Source organism: Elephas maximus, chromosome 2 (assembly GCF_024166365.1).
Source record: "Elephas maximus indicus isolate mEleMax1 chromosome 2, mEleMax1 primary haplotype, whole genome shotgun sequence".
Classification (NCBI taxonomy): Eukaryota; Metazoa; Chordata; class Mammalia; order Proboscidea; family Elephantidae; genus Elephas; species Elephas maximus.
Genome location: NC_064820.1, coordinates 70,344,269 through 70,364,994, shown reverse-complemented (window position 1 = coordinate 70,364,994; position 20,726 = coordinate 70,344,269). Strand labels below are relative to the sequence as shown.

Genomic DNA, 20,726 nt, shown 5'->3' with positions numbered 1-20,726 from the left:
TGGGTTGGGTCAGACGCACCTTAGTCTTCAAGGTGACATCTTTGCTCTTCAACACTTTAAAGAAGTCCTTTGCAGCAGATTTACCCAGTGCAATGCGTCTTTTGATTTGACTGCTGCTTCCATAGCTGTTGATTGGAGATCCAAATAAAATGAAATCCTTGACAACTTCAATCTTTTCTCCGTTTATCACGATGTTGCCCACTGGTCCAGTTGTGAGGATTTTTGTTTTCTTTACGTTGAGGCGCAATCCATAGTGAAGGCTGTGGTCTTTGATCTTTATTAGTAAGTGCTTCAAGTCCTCTTCACTTTCAGCAAGGAAGGTTGTGTCATCTGCGTAATGAAGGCTGTTAATGACTCTTCTTCCAATCCTGATGCCCCATTCTTCTTCATACAGTCTAGCCTCTCCTATTACTTGCTCAGCATACAGACTGAATAGGTATGGTGAAAGAATACAACCCTGACACACACCTTTCCTGACTTTAAACGAATCAGTATCCCCTTGTTCTTTCCGAAAAACTGCCTGTTGATCTATGTAAAGGTTCCTCATAAGCACAAATAAGCGTTCTGGAATTCCCATTCTTCACAATGTTACACATAATTTGTTATGATCCACACAGCTGAATGCCTTTGCATAGTCAATAAAACACAGGTAAAGATCTTTCTGGTATTCTCTGCTTTCAGCCAGGATCCATCTAACATCAACAATGCTACCCCTGGTTCCACATCCTCTTCTGAAACCGGCCTGAATTTCTGGCAGTTCCCTGTTGATATACTGCTACAGCCATTTTTGAATGATCTTCAGCAAAATTTTGCTTGCGTGTGATATTAATGATATTGTTCTATAATTTTCACATTCAGTTGGATCACCTTTCTTGGGAATAGGCATAAATATGGATCTTTTCCAGTCAGTTGGCCAGGAAGCTCTCTTCCATATTTGTTGGCATAGACGAGTGAGCACCTCCAGGGCTGCATCTGTTTGTTGAAACATCTCAATTGATATTCCATCAATTCCTGGATCCTTGTTTTTTGCCAGTGCCTTCAGAGCACCTTGGACTTCTTCCTTCAGTACCATCGGTTCCTGATCATACGCCATCTCTTGAAATGGTTGAACATCGACTAATTCTTTTTGGTATAATGACTCTGTGTATTTCTTCCATCTTCTTTTGATGCTTCCTGCGTTGTTTAATATTTTCCCCATAGAACCTTTACTGTTGCAATTCGAGAAGAAACAGCTGCAAACATCCGTTATTAATCGGAACCTGGAATGTACGAAGTATAAATCTAGGAAAACTGGAAATCATCAAAAATGAAATGGAACACATAAATATTGATATCCTAGGCATTAGTGACCTGAAATGGAGTGGTATTGGCCATTCTGAATCAGACAATCCTATAGACTACTATGCTGGGAACGACAACTTGAAGAGGAATGGTGTTGTGTTCATCGTCAAAAAGAACATTTCAAGATCCATCCTGAAGTACAATGCTGTCAGCGATAGGATAATATCCATACACCTACAAGGAAGACCAGTTAATACGACTATTATTCAAATTTATGCACCAACTGCTAGGGCCAAAGATGAATAGGAGATTTTTATCAGCTGCTGCACTCTGAAATTGATCAAACATGCAATCAGGATGCATTGATAATTACTGGCGATTGGAATGCGAAAGTTGGAAATAAAGAAGAAGGATCAATAGTTGGAAAATATGGCCTTGGTGACAGAAACAATGCCAGAGATCGAATGATAGAATTTTGCAAGACCAATGACTTCTTCACTGCAAATACCTTCTTTCACCAACATAAATGGCGACTCTACATACAGACCTCGCCAGATGGAATACACAGAAATCAAATTGACTACATCTGTGGAAAGAGACAATGGAAAAGCTCAATATCATTAGTCAGAACAAGGCCAGGGGCCGACTGTGGAACAGACCATCAATTGCTCATATGCCAGTTCAAGCTGAAGCAGAAGAAAATCAGAGCGAGTCCACGAGAGCCAAAATATGACCTTGAATTTATCCCACCTGAATTTAGAGACCATCTCAAGAATAGATTTGACGCATTGAACACTAGCGACTGAAGAGTAGACGAGTTGTGGAATGACATCAAGGACATCATACATGAAGAAAGCAAGAGGTCACTGAAAAGACAGGGAAGAAAGAAAAGACCAAGATGGATGTCAGAGGAGACTCTGAAACTTGCTCTTGAACATTGAGCAGCTAAAGCAAAAGGAAGAATTGATGAAGTAAAAGAACTCAACAGAAGATTTCAAAGGGCGTCTTGAGAAGACAAAGTATTATAATGACATGTGCAAATAGCTGGAGATGGAAAACCAAAAGGGAAGAACACGCTCAGTGTTTCTCAAGCTGAAAGAACTGAAGAAAAAATTCCAGCCTCGAGCTGCAATAGCGAAGAAATTTCAACTCCTTGGTATACATCCTAAAGAAATAAGAGCCACGACAAGAATAGACATATGCACACCCATGTTCATCGCAGCATTATTTGCATAGCAAAAAGATGGAAACAACCTAAGTGCCCATCAATGGATGAATGGGTATGTAAAATGTGGTACATACACACCAAGGAATATTTCACAACAATAAAGAATAATGATGAATCTGCGAAACAACTGACAACATGGATGAATGTGGAGAACATTATGCTAAGTGAAATAAGTCAATCACAAAAGGACAAATACTATATGAGACCACTTTCATAAACAGTCAAGAAAACGTTTACACACAGAAACATTTTTTGATGGTTACCAGGGATGGGGTACGGGAAGGAAAATCACTAACTAGAGAACAGACACATATCAACTTTGGCGAAGGGAAAGGCAGTACACAAAAGGGAGGAAGTCAGCACAACATGACCAACGCAAGGAAAGACGCTGACAGGTACACAAGAATAAAAGGGAACGAAGGTGAATACTATAACACACACAATCCTGCAACAACAGTAATAACAGACTTATGAGTGGATACATAGATACATATACTGAATAGGTGTGGGAAGGCGCATGGGAGTACACCCATGTGCATACATAGGCTTGGCTGTGGATATTTCTACATACATATTCATATGTGCTGCATGTATATGCATACATATAATAGTGCACACAGTGGGCAGAGTCATGGAAACAACCTAGATACAGCCAAACACCTGACGGGACTGAGTTACTAGGCTTGCTTGAAGGCTAAGGACCATAGTTCCAGGGGAGAGTGCTGACAGACTGCAGGGAGTGTAACCTATGTCATGGAACAATTCATGTATAAACTATTGAACGGGAAAGGAATTTATTCTGTAACCCTTAATCTAAAGCACAAGAAAAAAAAAAAAAAAGTAAATTTTAGTGAAAGGAAAAAAACATGTTATTTAAAAGTTTTTTTAATAAAGTGGATGGAAACTTTATATTTTTAGTGTATGTCATCGATTCTCTTTTATGACTAATTTTTACCTTCATAATAGTTATGGGTAAAAATAAGAAATTATTTTTCTTTAAAATATATTAATAAATTTTTGACTTTGCAAGTTTTAAACAAAATTCTCATCTTAAAAGCATTTACCCATTTTAGGTTGAAAGCTTGGTTGAAGTAGGGAAATTGCTATTTCATACATTTATTCAATGCTAACAATCTTTAACAGCATCACAGCTGCTTACAGTATTTCAGATGAGTGAGTATACTACAATGGGCCAGATGTTTTACCGAACTTGTGCATTTAACAGTGAAAAAGACATAGTACCCTGTCTTCATGGATTTTATACTATCTTGAGGAGGACAGGAAACACTGGTGGCAGTGGTTAAGTGCTACGGCTGTTAACCAAAGGGTTGGCAGTTTGAATCCACCAGGCGCTCCTTGGAAGCTGTATGGGGCAGTTCTACTCTGTCCTATAGGGTTGCTATGAGGTGGAATCAACTCAGCGGCACTGGGTTGGGTTTGGTTTGGTTTGAGCAGGAGATGGCAATGTCAGAGACAAAGTATCAAATTATTCAAAAAAAAGTGTGACACATGCCATGATGGGGGAAGTATAAGAAAGATCATCAGCAGGCACACCTAACCCAGACTTAACGGCTAAGGGAAGGTTTTAAGCTGAGACCTGAAGTATGAGTAGAAGCTGATGAGAGGTGTGTGCCAGGCAGAAGGAATAGCCTGTGCAAAAGCCCAGAGGTAAAAAAGAACACTCAACTATTGCGAATGGGATAAAGTTTCGTAAGGTCAATGTAGCAAGTGAACTTAAAGCTTTAGAAGCAAGGAAGACCAACTAATGTAGAGAGCTGGGGAGTCATTAAACGGCTTCAGGTAGAGAACTAACAGTCACTTTAGGATTTAGAAATTTCTCTGGCTGCAGTGTATAGCCTAGAATGCAAGGGCAGAGGTCTCTATACTTCAGATTTTTTCTGCCTGGGTGAAGAGTTAGAAAAGTTCTATTCATAGATCGCATTAGTTATTTGATTTTGAGCCCAAGTTAGTTATAAAGTGCTTTCAGATATGCCAGGAAAAAAATAATTCCTCAGGAAATACATAACTCCAAGGTAGCACCATTACAATGGATGAGAAAGTCAAAAAAAGGAAATGCATTTAGAGAAGCAAGTTGTGCATATTTAGGGGAGATAAATTATGTTCAAGAGTAAAAGCTGAAAAATAATAGAAAACACACAAAAAATTTTAAACCCCATGCTGTTGTTATCAGCAGCCGTGGAGTCAGCCCCTGTCTCATGATGACTCCATGCATGATAGAACAAAATGCTGCCTGGTCCTGTGATTGGTTGTAGGTCAGACCACTGTGATTTATAGGGTTTTTAACAGCTGATTTTCAGAAGCTTGCCAGGCCTTTCTTCTTACTTATCTCCAGTCTAGAAGCTCCACTGAAACCTGTTCAGCATTGTAGCAACATGGAAGCCACCAATGACTCATGAGGTGCACTGGCTAGGAATCAATCCCGGACCTCCCACGTGGAAGGTGAGAATTCTACCACTTAATCACCAATGCTTCATGCAAAAACTACTTTGCCTGTACATATGACTCTATAATCACTTACTTGCCTATCACAGACAAAACAAATAGTTGCAGAAGCCAGGTTGAAAAAATTTTAGAACAGCATGGAAGCCAGTACAGAAATACTCAAAAATCAAGTTCTAGTTAAAATTTTTACAATATTAATGTTAGTATTCTTGTTGTTTAGAAAGCCTGCTGCTATTAGTACCAACATTCTCTTTAGCTGAAGGTATGAGAAAATAAAACTCCTATCCAAACTGGAAGAAACGTTAAGGTTCATCTCTTTGTACTTCCACATACCATATAAAATCTATTCTTTTTGAAAGATGTACAGACTATTGTTGGGTCAGCTTGAATATTCTGAAGAACAGGGTTTTCAGAAGCTTTCATCTCTATGGTAGTTGCAGCACGGTGTTTTTTGGCTATTCCCTGGAACAAGGCCAACTGCATGACTCTAATATTCTCTTGCTTACCTAAGATCCGCACACACCTGGAAAATACAATAATGTTTTATAGAATAAGATCACTAAAATTAACTCTAGTCATAAGAACTTTACAGATAAAAGCTAGGAATCAACTGTCCATTATGTAGAAAATAACTAGCAAAAGATTCTTTAAAATGTTTCTGTACCAAATAATATATTATTTTTAAATTGGTAGGTGGCTATAATTTTCAACTTAAAAATACAATCATTCAGTTATACAGTTTTAACCCATCCTTATTATTTTAATCTTTGTGTAAGCCTTCAAAGATTTTGTATTGCCAAGAACTGTAATATAAATATGTTTGTATGTGGGAATGTACAGCATGGGACTTTTTCTCCTGAAAATATACTTTCTTTTCATTTATATTCAGTGATAGTATCTGATTGTGGCTATTTTGTACTAAAACCAAATAGACTGTTTGCACAAAAGGCTTATTGTGGTTTCATGCATTTTAACTTCTGATTTTATGTCTAGCAGGATGTAATGCTGAATTTTGTGGTTAAAATATTTGGCAATTTTTAACATGAACCAGGCTAATTTAAGTCAATAAGCAAAAGACAGACTTAAACTTGTTAAAAAAAAAAAAACTTGAAACTATGCATATCTTCTTTCCATTTCTTTTACAAACATGAGTGGAAACTTTTTACGTAAGATTATAAACAAGCAAGAGACCACAGAAAAATCCAGTCAAAACATTTGGTTAAGTTTAGACATTTGGGACTATTCCACTTGTCTTGGAGCAAACAAACCTCCCATTGTTTCCGTGAGGGAGGAAATGGTCTCCCATAAATGCATTTTTTAAAAATACACATCATATCGAAGCTTACCGGTTTGTTTCTACATTTATGACTTTAATGCCCAGCATTGTTCCATAGAGCACGAAGTGTCCAGTTTCATCAAAAACTATATTAATTAATCTTACTGCATCCACCTTCTCCAATTCACGTTCTACAGCCATTCGTCGGCCAAATTCCATGTCTGGTAGCTGCTGCCTCATCTGCTGCAGTTCAGTAAACATCTAGAGAACAAACCATTTATTAACAAAAAAAGCTATATAATAAAGGGAATCAGAATTTAAAAATAGAAGCAAAGTACACATTAAGAGTCAGATAGTTTGTGTATTTATATATCTTCTTCAGGAGGATTCTAAACACTATGAACATTATATAAAGACATTAGTAAACCTAATCAAAAAATAATACTTTACATTTACTGGTAACTGGTTCTTCTAATTAAAAAGGAAAACAGTTGGTTAATACAACTACTGTTTTCTACAGAAATAAGATATCTTGCTGCCTTTTATAAGCTACAGACTAGCACTTTCCAGTAAAAATATAATGCAAGGTACAAATGTGATTTTAAATTTTCTAGTAGCTGTATTAAACAAAAAGGTGAAATTAATTTTAACTCAATATTTCTAAAATACTATCATTACAATATTAAGCAATATAAAAAAATTGAGGTAATTTACATTCTTTTTTTTTCATATTAAGTCTTTGAAAGCTGGTGTGTATTTTATACTTCCAGCACATCTCAATTCAAACTAGTTACATTTCAAGTGTTTAACAGCCACATAAAGCTTGTGGCTACTGCACTGGACAATGCAGCTATGGACTGTGAGCTCCCTCAACGAGGATCATGTGCCTGACACATAGTAAGTACCCAATTTTTGTTGAATGAATGAACTCTTATCACACTAATTTATAAAAAATTTATGATAAAAATGTTTCAAGTTATTTTGACGTGGGACACAACTATACGTGTATTATACCTGCTGCTGTCGAGTCAATTCCAACTTACAGCAACCCTATAGGACATAGTAGAATTGCCCCACATAGTTTCCAAGGCTGTAAACTTATGGAAACAGACTGCCACATCTTTCTCCCATGGGGTTCAAAACAGCTGACATTTTGGTTAGTAGCCCAGTGCTTAATTACTGTGCCACCAGGGCACCTCATATTAAAATAAAATAGCATTACGTAAATATGGTTTAGAATAGGTCAAGGTTTTTAGGAGTGCCCTTTAGTTTGACAATACGACATTTCTTCAGATATTTAATACACAGTTTTCAAGATAGGGGTCACATCTCAATTACTGTGCACTAGCATTCTACTATAGGAGCCCTGGTGGTATAATGGTTAAGCACTTGGCTGCCAAAAAAAACACTGGCGGTTGGAACCGGAGAAAAGTCCTGGTGCTCTGTTCGCATAAAGATTACAGCCCGGGAAACCCTATGGAGTGGTTCTAATCTGTCCTTATAAGACTAGTGACCTTATAGGCCACTATGAGTTGGAATTGACTTCACAGCACATATCAACAATGGCACCCTCTAATCGCCTCCCAGAAGATGTGATGTTCTTTACATTTGGTTTTCTAGACATTCAAGGCATCAAACAGCAGAACTCAGAATTAGCTTTCCACTACAGCCAAAAATAAGGTAGACTTTTGATCCATCTACTTGTATCTTTTCTTCATGCTTATCTTTTTTTTTTTTTTGGCAAACCTGGATTTGAATCCCAACTCTCCCACTTTCTGATTTTATGACCTTGAAAAAGCCTTTCTGAGCTTTTAATTTCTCATATGAAGAAAACAGCTAATAACAAACCATCTTTTGTTTATGCTTATGATTTGTGACTCCAGTCATTTACCAGGACCTAGGCAGCATTTAGTTCTGTTGTACATGGAGTTGCCATAAAAACGGGGTTGACCTGACAGCAGCTAACAACAACAATAAGCATTGTAGCATTATTTGTAGCACTACTAGTTACTAGCATTGTAACTTGCCAATTTAATTGGCATTTGGCATTTTGGGCAAACTCTCTCATTCTGAATTTCAACTTCCATCATAAGCTTTACTGTTGATCTCTTATCATCTCAGTCCTATCACTTTAACAAATGTTAAAGGCAACATGAAGAACTAGAAAGAGTAGATTGAAAAACTCATATGAGTGTTAAGAGATTTATGTTCAGAGATTAGATTCTGAATGTTTCTTAAGCAATATTTTTTTCCAAGGAATATTTGAAGAGCTGCCAGGTGGTACAGTTTTAAAATTATCTTTAAGTTGCAAGTAACATCTAGTTATCAGCCACCATAAAAGATGAAAACAACACAAAGTAAGGGTGCTTCTTTTCTTAAAAGCAAAATGGAAAGCTATCTTCTTCCAACAAGAAAATGAATTATGAAAATGATTTGGTTAGAAAATGGATCTTCGCCTGTGTCTAGATTCGTATTACTTCAGGTAGACTATCCACCCAGCTCATTACCACTTGCCACCAAAATAGACAGTCACTAACAAGATAGTATTTTTGAAGGGCTTAATGAGGAGAATCCAATGTAAATCGGTCACTACCAAAGACTTTAGAATTTACAGTCATATAATAAGCATTATTGCTACAAAGGTTCAACTCAGACTTTCAAAGGACTCAACATATCATTAGCAGTCAGAGAACCACCTGACAAGCAGAGTTGATGAGACCCATGTATCCACAAAAACCAGCTAACTTTGCATACTCTTATTCTACAACAACATGTTCTATAAAAATTCTTGTAGTATACGAACAACTGATGGTAGAGTCACTCTTTCAACAAATACCTGAGTAATGATTGTGTCATGCATTTTTTTTAATAATTTTTATTGAGCTTTAAGTGAACGTTTACAAATCAAGTCTGTCACGTATAAGCTTATATATACCTTACTCCATACTCCCACTTACTCTCCCCCTAATGAGTCAGCCCTTCCAGTCTCTCCTTTCGTGACAATTTTGCCAGTTTCTAACCCTCTCTATCCTCCTATCCCTCCTCCAGACAGGAGATGCCAACACAGTCTCAAGTGTCCACCTGATACAAGTTGCTCACTCTTCATCAGCATCTCTCTCCTATCCGTTGTCCTGTCCTTTCCATATCTGATGAGTTGTCTTCGGGAATGGTTCCTGTCCTGGGCCAACAGAAGGTTTGGGGACCATGACTGCTGGGATTCCTCTAGTCTCAGTCAGACCATTAAGTCTGGTCTTTTTATGAGAATTTGGGGTCTGTATCCCACTGATCTCCTGCTCCCTCAGGGGCTCTCCGTTGTGCTCCCTGTCAGGGCAGTCATCAGTTGTGGCCGGGCACCAACTAGTTCTTCTGGTCTCAGGATGATGTAAGTCTCTGGTTCCTGTGACCCCTTCTGTCTCTTGGGCTCATAGTTATTGTGTGACCTTGGTGTTCTTCATTCTCCTTTGATCCAGGTGGGTTGAGACCAATTGATGCATCTTAGATGGCTGCTTGTTAGCCTTTAAGACCCCAGATGCCACATTTCAAAGTGGGATGCAGAATGTTTTCATAATAGAATTATTTTGCCAATTGACTTAGAAGTCCCCTTAAGCCATAGTCCCCAAACCCCCGCCCTTGTTCCACTGACCTTTGAAGCATTCAGTTTATCCCAGAAACTTCTTTGCTTTTGGTCCAGTCCAGTTGAGCTGACCTTCCGTGTATTGAGTCCTTCCCTTCACCTAAAGTAGTTCTTATCTACTAACTAATCAGTAAATAACCCTCTCCCACCCTTCCTCCCTCCCCCCCTCGTAACCACAAAAGTATGTGTTCTTCTCAATTTATACTACTTCTCAAGATCTTATAATAGTGGTCTTATACAATATTTGTCCTTTTGCCTCTGACTAATTTCACTCAGCATAATGCCTTCCAGGTTCCTCCATGTTATGAAATGTTTCACAGATTCATCACTGTTCTTTATCGATGTGTAGTATTCCATTGTGTGAATATACCACAATTTATTTACCCATTCATCCATTGATGGACACCTTGGTTGCTTCCAGCTTTTTGCTATTGTAAACAGAGCTGCAATAAACATGGGTGTGCATGTATCTGTTCGTGTAAAGGCTCTTATTTCTCTAGGGTATATTCCGAGGAGTGGGATTTCTGGGTTGTATGGTAGTTCTATTTCTAAGTTTTTAAGAAAACGCCAGATAGATTTCCAAAGTGGTTGTACCATTTTACATTCCCACCAGCAGTGTATAACAGTTCCAATCTCTCCACAGCCTCTCCAACATTTATTATTTTGTGTTTTTTGGATAAATGCCAGCCTTGTTGGAGTGAGATGGAATCTCATCATAGTTTTGATTTGCATTTCTCTAATGGCTAATGATCGAGAGCATTTTCTCATGTATCTGTTAGCTGCCTGAATATCTTCTTTAGTGAAGTGCGTGTTCATATCCTTTGCCCGCTTCTTGATTGGGCTGTTTGTCTTTTTGTCGTTGAGTTTTAACAGAATCATATAGATTTTAGAGATCAGGCGCTGGGCGGAGATGTCATAGCTGAAAATTCTTTCTCAATCTGTAGGTGGTCTTTTTACTCTTTTGGTGAAGTCTTTAGATGAGCATAGGTGTTTGATTTTTAGGAGCTCCCAGTTATCTGGTTTCTCTTCGTCATTTTTGGTAATGTTTTATATTCTGTTTATGCGTTGTATTAGGGCTCCTAACGTCCCTATTTTTTCTTCCATGATCTTTATTGTTTTAGTCTTTATGTTTAGGTCTTTGATCCACTTGGAGTTAGTTTTTGTGCATGGTGTGAGGTATGGGTGCTGTTTCATTTTTTTGCAAATGGATATCCAGTTACATGCATTGTTTTTAATGCTGGAAATAAAATCATGAGCCAAAACAGATACAGGTGTAGAGCATACAGAGCTTAGTCTACTGGGGATGATATGCGTTAACCAAACAATACTACTGTACCAAATGCTCTAAGAGAAAACAGAATGATACAAACTCAGGTTTAAAAGAAAAAAAAAGCTGTTCTAGATAGGATGAACAGTGAAAGCTTCCCTCAAGGATTCTTCAGTTGAGATTTGAAGGATGAGTAGGTATTCAGTAAGTAATGGGAGGATGGTGAGGAAGGTGTAGTCCAAGCAGAAGGAACAGCATATTCAAAGGCCCTGTGGTGCGAGGCATGTTTGAGAAATCGAAAGGTGGCCTAACTGGGTAAAGTAAGTGACAGGGAGAAAGGTGATTTATGTCGGCTGGAGTGGTAGGTAGAGGCCAAATATGGAAGGTCTGGTTGGCCATGATTTTGGTTTTGATCCTAAAAACAACAGGAAGTCACAGAAAGGATCTAAGCAAAGGAATGACATGATCAAATACATACTTGTAAAAGATTACTCTGGCTGAAAAATGGATAGCAGAGGATGCCAGAATAAACACAGTCAGTGGGCCATGCAATAGGCCAGGCAAAAGATCATGAACTAGGGTAGTGACAGCTGTGCTCAAAAGAAATGGATGGGTTAAAAATATATTAAGGAAGTGAAACTGACAGAACTCATAATGAATTAAATAGAGGGGTAGGGAAAGAGGGTTAAGGATGCTTCCTAGTTTTCTGGCTTGTACAGCTAAATGGACATGGAGATAGGAAAAAAAAAAAAGGATGAGAACGGGTCTATGTATAATAGAAAGCTGGGGGAATAAGCTGGATAGCAGACGTATAGGTAGCAATGAATAAAGACTGAGAAGAGAACCCAGATAAAATGAGTTTTGAGGATCTAAAGAAGATGGACTTGAAGACAAAATAAAATTGAAAAGGACAGCCACATAAACAGTAGGATGACTGTTTGGGAAGGTATCACATCATAAAGCAACCGAAGAGTTCCAAGGAGCAACAATGGAAGGCAGAAGATAGGTAAGTAATATCTTTAATGTGCTAAGAGAAAATAAACCATCAATCTAAACTTCTATATCCACCAAAAATATCTTTTAAAAGATAGCATAAAATAGACATTTTCAGAAAAGTAAAATCAGATTTAAATTGCACTTACACTTAGTGATTCATCGAAGACTCTCATGAGTTTTCCAGTTAAAAATCTGAAAATTCTAACTTTTCTATCAGAACCAATAGTGGCTATTTTCTTCCCATCAGGTGAAAAACATATGCTGGTTGGATAAGCCTTGCACTTGGCAAATTCATATAAATCTGTGTCAGTTTTATAGTCCCAGTTCACATTTTTGGGGAATTTATATTTATGAGGAGGCCCAGTCCAGTATTCAATCATTCCAGATTTGTCAGAAGACACTACGGCTTTGTAAACCGGGTTTAGCCGTATCTGAGTAAGAGGCGATGTATGGAGTTTGTCAAAAACATGAAGAGGCTGGTTATCTCCTCGACCATCGTAAATGAAAATTTTTCCTGTACTCTTCTCAGAAGCAGCAACTGAAGATATGGCATCCCCTGGGCAATAGATCCACTCACATTGTCCAGGAAAATAGCTAGAAGGGTAAAGAATTGATTAAAAAAAAAAAAAAAGTCAATACAACAAGTAAGCATCCCCTACCATTACCACCAAAAAAATGTTCCAGTCAGTTCTGAACTACTTGTTCAAAAGTAGCAGAGAAATACAGAATGGGGTGGAAAAGCTAAAAATAGTTTACTGATTTTTCCCCTTCTGGCCTCATCAATACAATGATGATAACTTCTGAGGACCTAGCAAACCACAAGAAGAGAATTTTATGTAGTAGCCCATTTACTTCCCTTTGGTAGATAAAGAAAGCTAATCAGTCCTGGGCCTTAGATATTCTGGAGCATAGCTTTTTGAATCTCTGTAACACAGTCTATGCATAATTTACTTCTCAATAGGAAAGCATGTAACAGTATACTTTGGAAATCCACTCTTGAAATATTTAAGATAAAAATATTTTAGTTATGGCTGTGTTCGACAGACATTGTCACATCACACTCTCATTATCACTACCTTGATCTTGATATTAAAACTATAAGCTTTGGACATACTGCCTGATGAACAAAATATAAAAGGTTTGGGACAGATTTAATCAGCATACCAAACTTATACATTCAAATGAGTATTGTTTCCTTCAAATTAAGGTAGTCAGTTGGAGAAGTTACACAGTTATTGTCATCACATTGCTGATGCTCAAAGCCTTTTTGGAACTCTTCTTCTAAAATTTCTATCAAAGCCTGAAATATATTTTTTGAGTACTTTCAAAGGTGCAAATGTTCTACATTTGTGAATGGATTTGATTTTTTAAAAAACAGCTAAAGTCTGTGGAAATAAAGCTGGGGAATAAGATAGATGATCAACTTAGGTAATTCTACTTGCAGTGAAAAAATAAGTTGTGACCATAAATAACTGATTTTGAAGGAAATTCCAGAAGAATTCCCAAAATGGCTTCTAACGTTGCTTCAACTTTCAAACTGACATTCATTTAGGTATGTGTAAGTTCAACTTATCATCTTAATTAAACGGGGGCAAAAAGGAAAGTATTAGTGTCATTACTGTACAGTCTAACCACATAGTTTGGATATTAATATACTCCAAGATTTACAATCACCAACAAATAACTCCAATTCCAAAAATGTGCTTAAGCCTTATAAGAACACAATACCATATTACTGAAGTAAGTACAACAAGGACGTTAACTCAGTACCAGTAAATTAGACATAATGATGGTTCCACGTTAATTTACTAAATACTGTTAATGAGATACAATGAATCATCATCATGATACTATTTGGAAATTTCTGCTGTGATTAATAATGACAAAAACCACAGCAGAAACCTCCAAGGAGCAATACAAGAAGCATTCATAGAATCTAATTTTCCCAAGCAATACCCAAACCAAGGCACATTTTAATGGCATCATAATATATTCTGTTTAGAAATAACCTCTGAAATGGTTAACTTTGGTTTAAAATTTATTTCACAAAGTTAAAAAATATATACTTTAAAAAAGACTCACCCAAGCTTCAGCATGTTGATCATGTCAAAGTTCACTACATCAAACACCTTCATTGCTTTATCATCACCCACAGAACAGAACAAAGCTCCCTCAGAGCTAACTGCAATACTTTCAATAACTCCTGTGTAAATAAATCAAATTAAAACACCCTAGTGAATATCAATGTAATAAATGTGAATGATTCAAAGGGGGGGGAACATTTTAAAAGAAACATGGTATTTTCAAAGGAACTGTAATTAGTACAGTTTAAATGAGAACTACCAAAAAAAAAAAAAAAAACCAGAAAACAAACGTGAAATTCTTACCCAGGTGGCTACGAAAATGTTTAACAAATTCAATTCCCTCTTCTATTTTTTTCCAAAACTTAACATGTCCATCATGACTGGCGGTAATAATAAAATCTGTCCTGCATATAAAATTTTTAAAGTTAATTTCTAAGATCTAGTAATCAATCAGTATCCCAAATGCAATCATTCACTGAGAATCTTTAACAATTTTATAGTGCTTTTTTTTTTAATCTTTCTTTATGCAGACCACTGTACTATGGCAAAATATTGTAAATTTTGACTATCTTCTAGATATGGTAATAGTTGCTGTTGTACTTATTTTAATCCCCATAGGCAGGATCAGATTTGAGCTAAAATGTGAAGCTAAAAAAAAAAAAGGGAAAGACATAATCACTAGGATCATTGGATCTTAGGGTCCCTTAACACTAAAATTACCCATAGGCAGTCTAATTTAGCATTTTGCCAGAGCTGATAATTAAATTTCAATGTACTACTTTCATATGCAGCAAAATTCAACATAAGTCTGTTTTGTATTCTATCTAAAATATTTTAGTTATTGAAATATCAAAAAGGCCTTGTATGGAATAGTCACCCTAAAGGTATATAAAGGAAACCCTGGTGGCATAATGGTTAAGAGCTACAGCTGCTAACCAAAAGGCTGGCAGTTCAAATCCACCAGGCGCTCCTTGGAAATTCTATGGGGCAGTTCTACTCTGTCCTATAGGGTCCCTGAGTCAGAATTGACTTGATGGTAATGGGTATAAGGCATATAAAAACAGATAGCATTTATTGAAACCTAGTATATTTCAGATACTTTATACACATTAGTTAATCTTCATATTAACTCTATTAGGGTAGGTATTTTTATCACCAAGGAGCCCTGGTGGCACCAAAAGGTCAGCAGTTTGAACCCACTAGCCACTCCGTGGGAGAAAGATGGGGCAGTCTGCTTCCATAAAGATTACAGTCTTGGAGACCCTATGCAGGCAGTTCTGCTCCATCCTATAGGGTTGCTATAAGATGGAACTGGATCAATGGCAACAGGTATTTTTAATCACCATTTTACAAATGAGGAAATAGTATTAAAATGTTAAATTTACTTGCTCCTGGTCCATAGCTAGATAGCAGCATTCAGTACCAGATCTGCTTAACCCCTAAGACTATGCACTTCTATTATTGCACGGCCTTGGGTCAAAAAACAAACAAACAAAAAAACTTGAGGAAAGCGTGATAGCAATCCTAATACCTATATGCTGCTTTATACACTGACAACTTCGGATTAGGAAAGGTGTTAATATTGGATCAGAATTACCCTATACATGAAATATAAAGATACACTGTTACTTAGAATTACATCTTAAATGTTTTCTCAAATGCAATTTTTCTCTATGAGATCACAAATAGACTGGTCTGAATAGTAGCATGAAACAATTCATCTACTTCTTTCCATACTCACTGCCAATATCATCCAAACCACCATCATACCTCGTCCAGATTTCTATACCAGCCTCCTAACTGCTTTCCCTGTATCCATTCTTGCCCTATTTGAATCCATTCATCTCACCACAGCCAGTGACCCTTTAAAAAAATAAATCTGATGTTACTCTCCTGCTCACAGGATAAAGTTCAAAACCCATATAAGGAATAGAAAGCCCTTTAGAATTCAGCCCTTGTCTTTTCTTCAGCCTTATCAGCCATTTAACCATTTTAAATCCCAGTTTCCTCATCTATAAAATAAAGATCATATATTACCTCACAAGGTTGTTCAAAAAAATGAGATAATTTATGAAAAACCTTCACCACCTGGACATACTATGCTTTCAACAAACAGAGTATTACTATTACTACCCTTCTCCCAATCCCTAATTTTGCTTTTTTGAAAGTCAGCTGACATCTTCAGAATGTTTTAGATCCCACCATTTTCCTGTTAGTGCCAGTGAGGCCAGGTATCAATTATTCCCATCTTAACTAATGTACACTCTTCTTCTGAGAAGCTCAGACACTACCTGGTTAGTCCCACTCTTGGCATTTATCTCCAAAGGACGTACACACAAACTAGGGGGCTCTGTCGTATAAAATATATTCTTTGTGTGATGTAGGAAGAACATATAGGCCTTTTTAAACTTAAACTATCACACAGCCTGTGGAATTAAACAGAATTCCATAATGTCCTAAAGTGATTTCTATAAATCCACCTCAAAATTCAAGCATTAAAAAAGTAAACAGCTCAGGAAAAAATTAAAAAGGTAAGATAGACTTACTTGGTGCACACCACATGGGTAATAACATCTCTATGCATGTAACTGCGCTCATACATGGATGCACTAGGGAGATTGTCAAGATAGACTCTTTCAAACTCTAGAACTTAGGAAAAAAGTAAAAAATTAATTTTTAAGATAAATGCAGCTAAATACTAGCTGGTATTTTCTTTATTTAAAATATCCTAAAGTCTATTTTGTATTTTCGTCTAGATTTTAATTGTTCTCAATTTACATGTAATGATGAAAAGTATTATGTCTGCTATGTCAATTGTAACTTTTGTTATTCCAGAGTACTGAATACCACCATTATTTAGTCAGTCATGACAGGTTCTCATGTGTTATACAGATGCTTACCTTGTCCCCAGAACTAAGTGGATCTGGCTTACTATGAAGGTCTGGTTAAAGTAGGAAAAAAAAAATCTTAAAGATGTTTCATGAAAATCTTTCTAATCATGTAAATCCAATTATTAGTGTTAATCTAAATAATTAATGAGATCAGTAGTCGTCTATAACATATCTCAGTTTATCTTTAAGGCATTGATCCTCTTAGAAGTTATTAATCCTGAAGTTGAAACTTTTAAACACAATGGAATGCTTAGATTTTTAGAGCAGAGAAAATCCTAGAGATTATCAAGTTGAGTACTTCTCAAATTTTTTTCCAGGGGCAATCTGAGTACCACCAAGAAATATTGATTCTATTATATGAGCTATGAACAATTTTACTAGCAAAAAATGACACTGTATGTGTACCAAATCATCTAACCATGGCCAAATATGCCTATAAATTAAACACGATGAGCTGTTTCATAGTTTTTCATAACTGTTCTAAAAAAGACTTGTCTCTTACAAACTACTTTTCCCCTCATTTTTAGTAACAGAACCTCCGCATTTACAAGGGTATGTATATTAATCTCCAACTATAAGATGACCTTTCTTACCCTCTCCTGAAGTTAGGTGTGACCATTTGCCTAAGTTCAGGCCAATGAAATAAAAGTGGAGGTGCTGTGTGACAGCCAGGAAGTCTCCTTAAAAAGAAAGTACACCCCTTTTCTCTTCCTCAGTCCTACACCTTGGAATTGGGGTATGATCTCTGTAATTCTAATAACCACTCAGGACAATGAAGATGAAGGTCATACCCTACTGATGTCAGGACAGAAATCTAGAAGGAGTCTAGGAGCCTGCTGACTTTGGAGCCTCCTTATCAATCCTGATCTACCTACTCTGGGACTTCTTTTTTCATGTGAGAGAAGCATACCTCTATCTTTTTAAAGCCTATTATCATTTTGGCTTTTTCAGTAACATGCAGCTAAATTTAATCCTGCCTGATACATATTCCTTTTGCTGTTTGTTGCTTTACTTACTGAACAAATATTTAATGAGAACAAAATAGGACATGACATCAAGGAAAATAAGATAGTCCCCATCCTTAGGAAACAATCAGTTCAATTAAAGGCAGTGCCATATATTCATATATAATGTCTTTCTGAATATGTAGTAAAAAACCCAATGTCCAAAGTTCATGGTGAAGAGGATGGCTCTGTTTCTAGAAAGCTAAAAATATTAACCCCCTACACTTTTGCGGGTTAATGATATTTTTCTAACATTTCATGCATTTTTTTTAATTTCAAGTTTTTCTTCAAACTGAATACACTATTGACTGGCTTAAATCCAATGAGCATCTGATTAAGGATATTTGCACACTTAATGATTTCCATCTTTCTCTCAATTATATTAAATTTAAGAAATCTTTGTCTCTTAACATTAATATCAGCACTTTGACCTTTGATTTTTTCAATTTTTTCTCATTCAGTTCCATAAAATAAGGACATGCAAAAATACTCAAGTGCAATAAGAGCATAAACGTTAATATTTATTCACTCAAAAAATACTTGCTAAACACCTGCTATACGCAAAGAACTATATCAAGTACTGGAGAAAAACAGGCATGTTTCTTGCCTTTATGGTGCTTAGTCTTAGAAATGAAGAGAAACATTAATTGGACAATCACATGGATAAATATACAATTATAAACTGGCAACTGCAATGAAGAAATAAAAAATTTTTAATTAAAAAAAAAAAAAGATTTAACAGGAACACCTGGCGGTAAAAAAATGTACTTCAAGGGTGTTAATGTACAATGTTCAAAAAAAGTTGCTTCGCCAAAATTTAGATAAAATATGGGGGCCAATTATAAATTCAGTGTGATAAATATTACTCTGGAGCTACAAGAAGGTGCCTTAGAAGCCCAGGCCAGACTGGAGAAGTCACAGGCTTCCCAGGGGTGACAGGCGAGCGGAGCACTAAAGGTTGAACAAAAGGTAGCCCCGTGAAAAGGATGAGGAAAATTATTCCAGGCTGAGACACATGATACTTGGGCAAGCATCACAGGAGAAAAAGAACATGGCTTATTCTCAAGTGGTTTAGTATGGCTGGAGCACAGACTAAGGAGGAAAGAAAGAAATGGAAGATGTGGCTGGGGAGGTAGGAGAGATCAGATCATAAACAGATTTGTAAGCCATGTTAGGAGTTTGGAGTTTAATTTTGAAAGCAATAAGAGTTTTAAGCAGGGGAGAGTGATAAAGTAAGATTTAAGTTCGGAAAGATCATATTTTAACGGTCTTAAACATTTCACAGAAATACATGGAACACAACACAGTTTAATCTATTCTTTTCCCCACCTTTTATTTGATCAAAGTTTGTCAGAATTCACTTTAGTGGCAAAATGGTAGCTCATAAATATGGTTTGAGAATCACAGACCTTGGGTTTTAGATGAACAAGCCTGTGATCCGGGAAAATTAAAGTAACTTTCCCCAGGTCAGAAAACCCATTAGTGGAAGAGCTGGGGTTGAAATCATCTCTATCCACCCCTTACAGTTTTAAATAGGTACCACCTTTCTTATGCCCCCAACACTTTTAACACCACTCCTGAGTCAGACTCCATACTAAAGCCTTAGGGAGAGAAGGTCAGTACTCTTTCTAACCTGCAATAGAAACCAAACCAAACCAAACCCAGTGCCGTCGAGTCGATTCTGACTCATAGCGACCTTATAAGACAGAGTAGAACTGCCCCATAGAGTTTCCAAGAAGCACCTGGCGGATTCGAACTGCCGACCCTTTGGTTAGCGCCGTAGCACTTCACCACTACGCCACCAGGATACCGGGTTGGAAATTCCAGATTCATATGGCTGCTATTGGGATTAAGTACGGGGCTGTCAAGCACATAGTTAAGTACAGATATTTCTCCCTTTTTGAAAGTTTGCTTTACGCCACTTTACTTTTACGAAAAACCTACATGTTTTTGCGAACCAAAAGAAATTCAAAGAGAGTTTTTGCTTTTAGGAGAAACGGCAACAGTATGTAGTATTTGTTTTGCAGCCAGCGTTCAAGAGGCAACGTGCACCGGCACAGCAAGAGTGGCGTTGCCAAGCTCCTTTCCCAGGGACTACATTCACCACTCCTGCTTTTACTATAAAACCCAAACCCAGTGCCGTCGAGTCGATTCCGACTCATAGCGGCCCTACAGGACAGTAAAACTGCCCCGTAGAGTTTCCAAGGTGCGGCTGGCGGATTCGAACTGTCGACCCTTTGGTTAGCAGCCGTAGTAGCACCAGGATTTCCGCTTTACTATACGTTTTTTATACGTTAGTGTTATTTTAGGTTTTACGCGTTATTTGCTATGATTTGGTAGGTTATTTTTGGGGGTCTGGAAACACTCAAAAACTTTCCCCATTAAATTAAGGATAACTGCTTCTTTGCTTTATGCCATTTCGGCTTACTAAAAGTTTCAGAGGAATGCTCTACTTTCGGATGGGGGGGGCTGTACAGGCAAATGTTCGTATTAGCACTTATTATTTTAAAAAATCAGTGATCAGTAAGCGTTACACGTTATCGGAAAGTCGCTGTACCAAGTCCAAATCACTATATAAACTATACAGTGCGTATAAAATGCA

The 20,726-nt window shown here is 37.0% G+C and overlaps 1 protein-coding gene across 5 annotated transcripts in view; it reads right to left on the bottom strand.

Moving 5' to 3' along the window:
• The window catches only part of PPWD1 (peptidylprolyl isomerase domain and WD repeat containing 1), a 30,386-nt gene that overhangs the window by 9,151 nt on the left and 509 nt on the right, over nt 1–20,726 (bottom strand). Inside the window, exons 2-8 of one of the 5 annotated variants that reach the window (XM_049864294.1) lie at nt 19,922–19,964; nt 16,776–16,878; nt 14,533–14,633; nt 14,228–14,348; nt 12,292–12,739; nt 6,319–6,509; nt 5,306–5,495 (exon numbers count right to left, since the gene is read on the bottom strand). In XM_049864294.1, the coding sequence (XP_049720251.1) occupies nt 5,306–5,495; nt 6,319–6,509; nt 12,292–12,739; nt 14,228–14,348; nt 14,533–14,633; nt 16,776–16,878; nt 19,922–19,964 (1,197 nt within the window). Of the gene's footprint in view, nt 1–5,305; nt 5,496–6,318; nt 6,510–12,291; nt 12,740–14,227; nt 14,349–14,532; nt 14,634–15,999; nt 16,093–16,775; nt 16,879–19,921; nt 19,965–20,726 lie in introns of those variants that run through there. The other 4 variants (XM_049864288.1, XM_049864269.1, XM_049864302.1 and 1 more) reach the window with 4 other exon arrangements.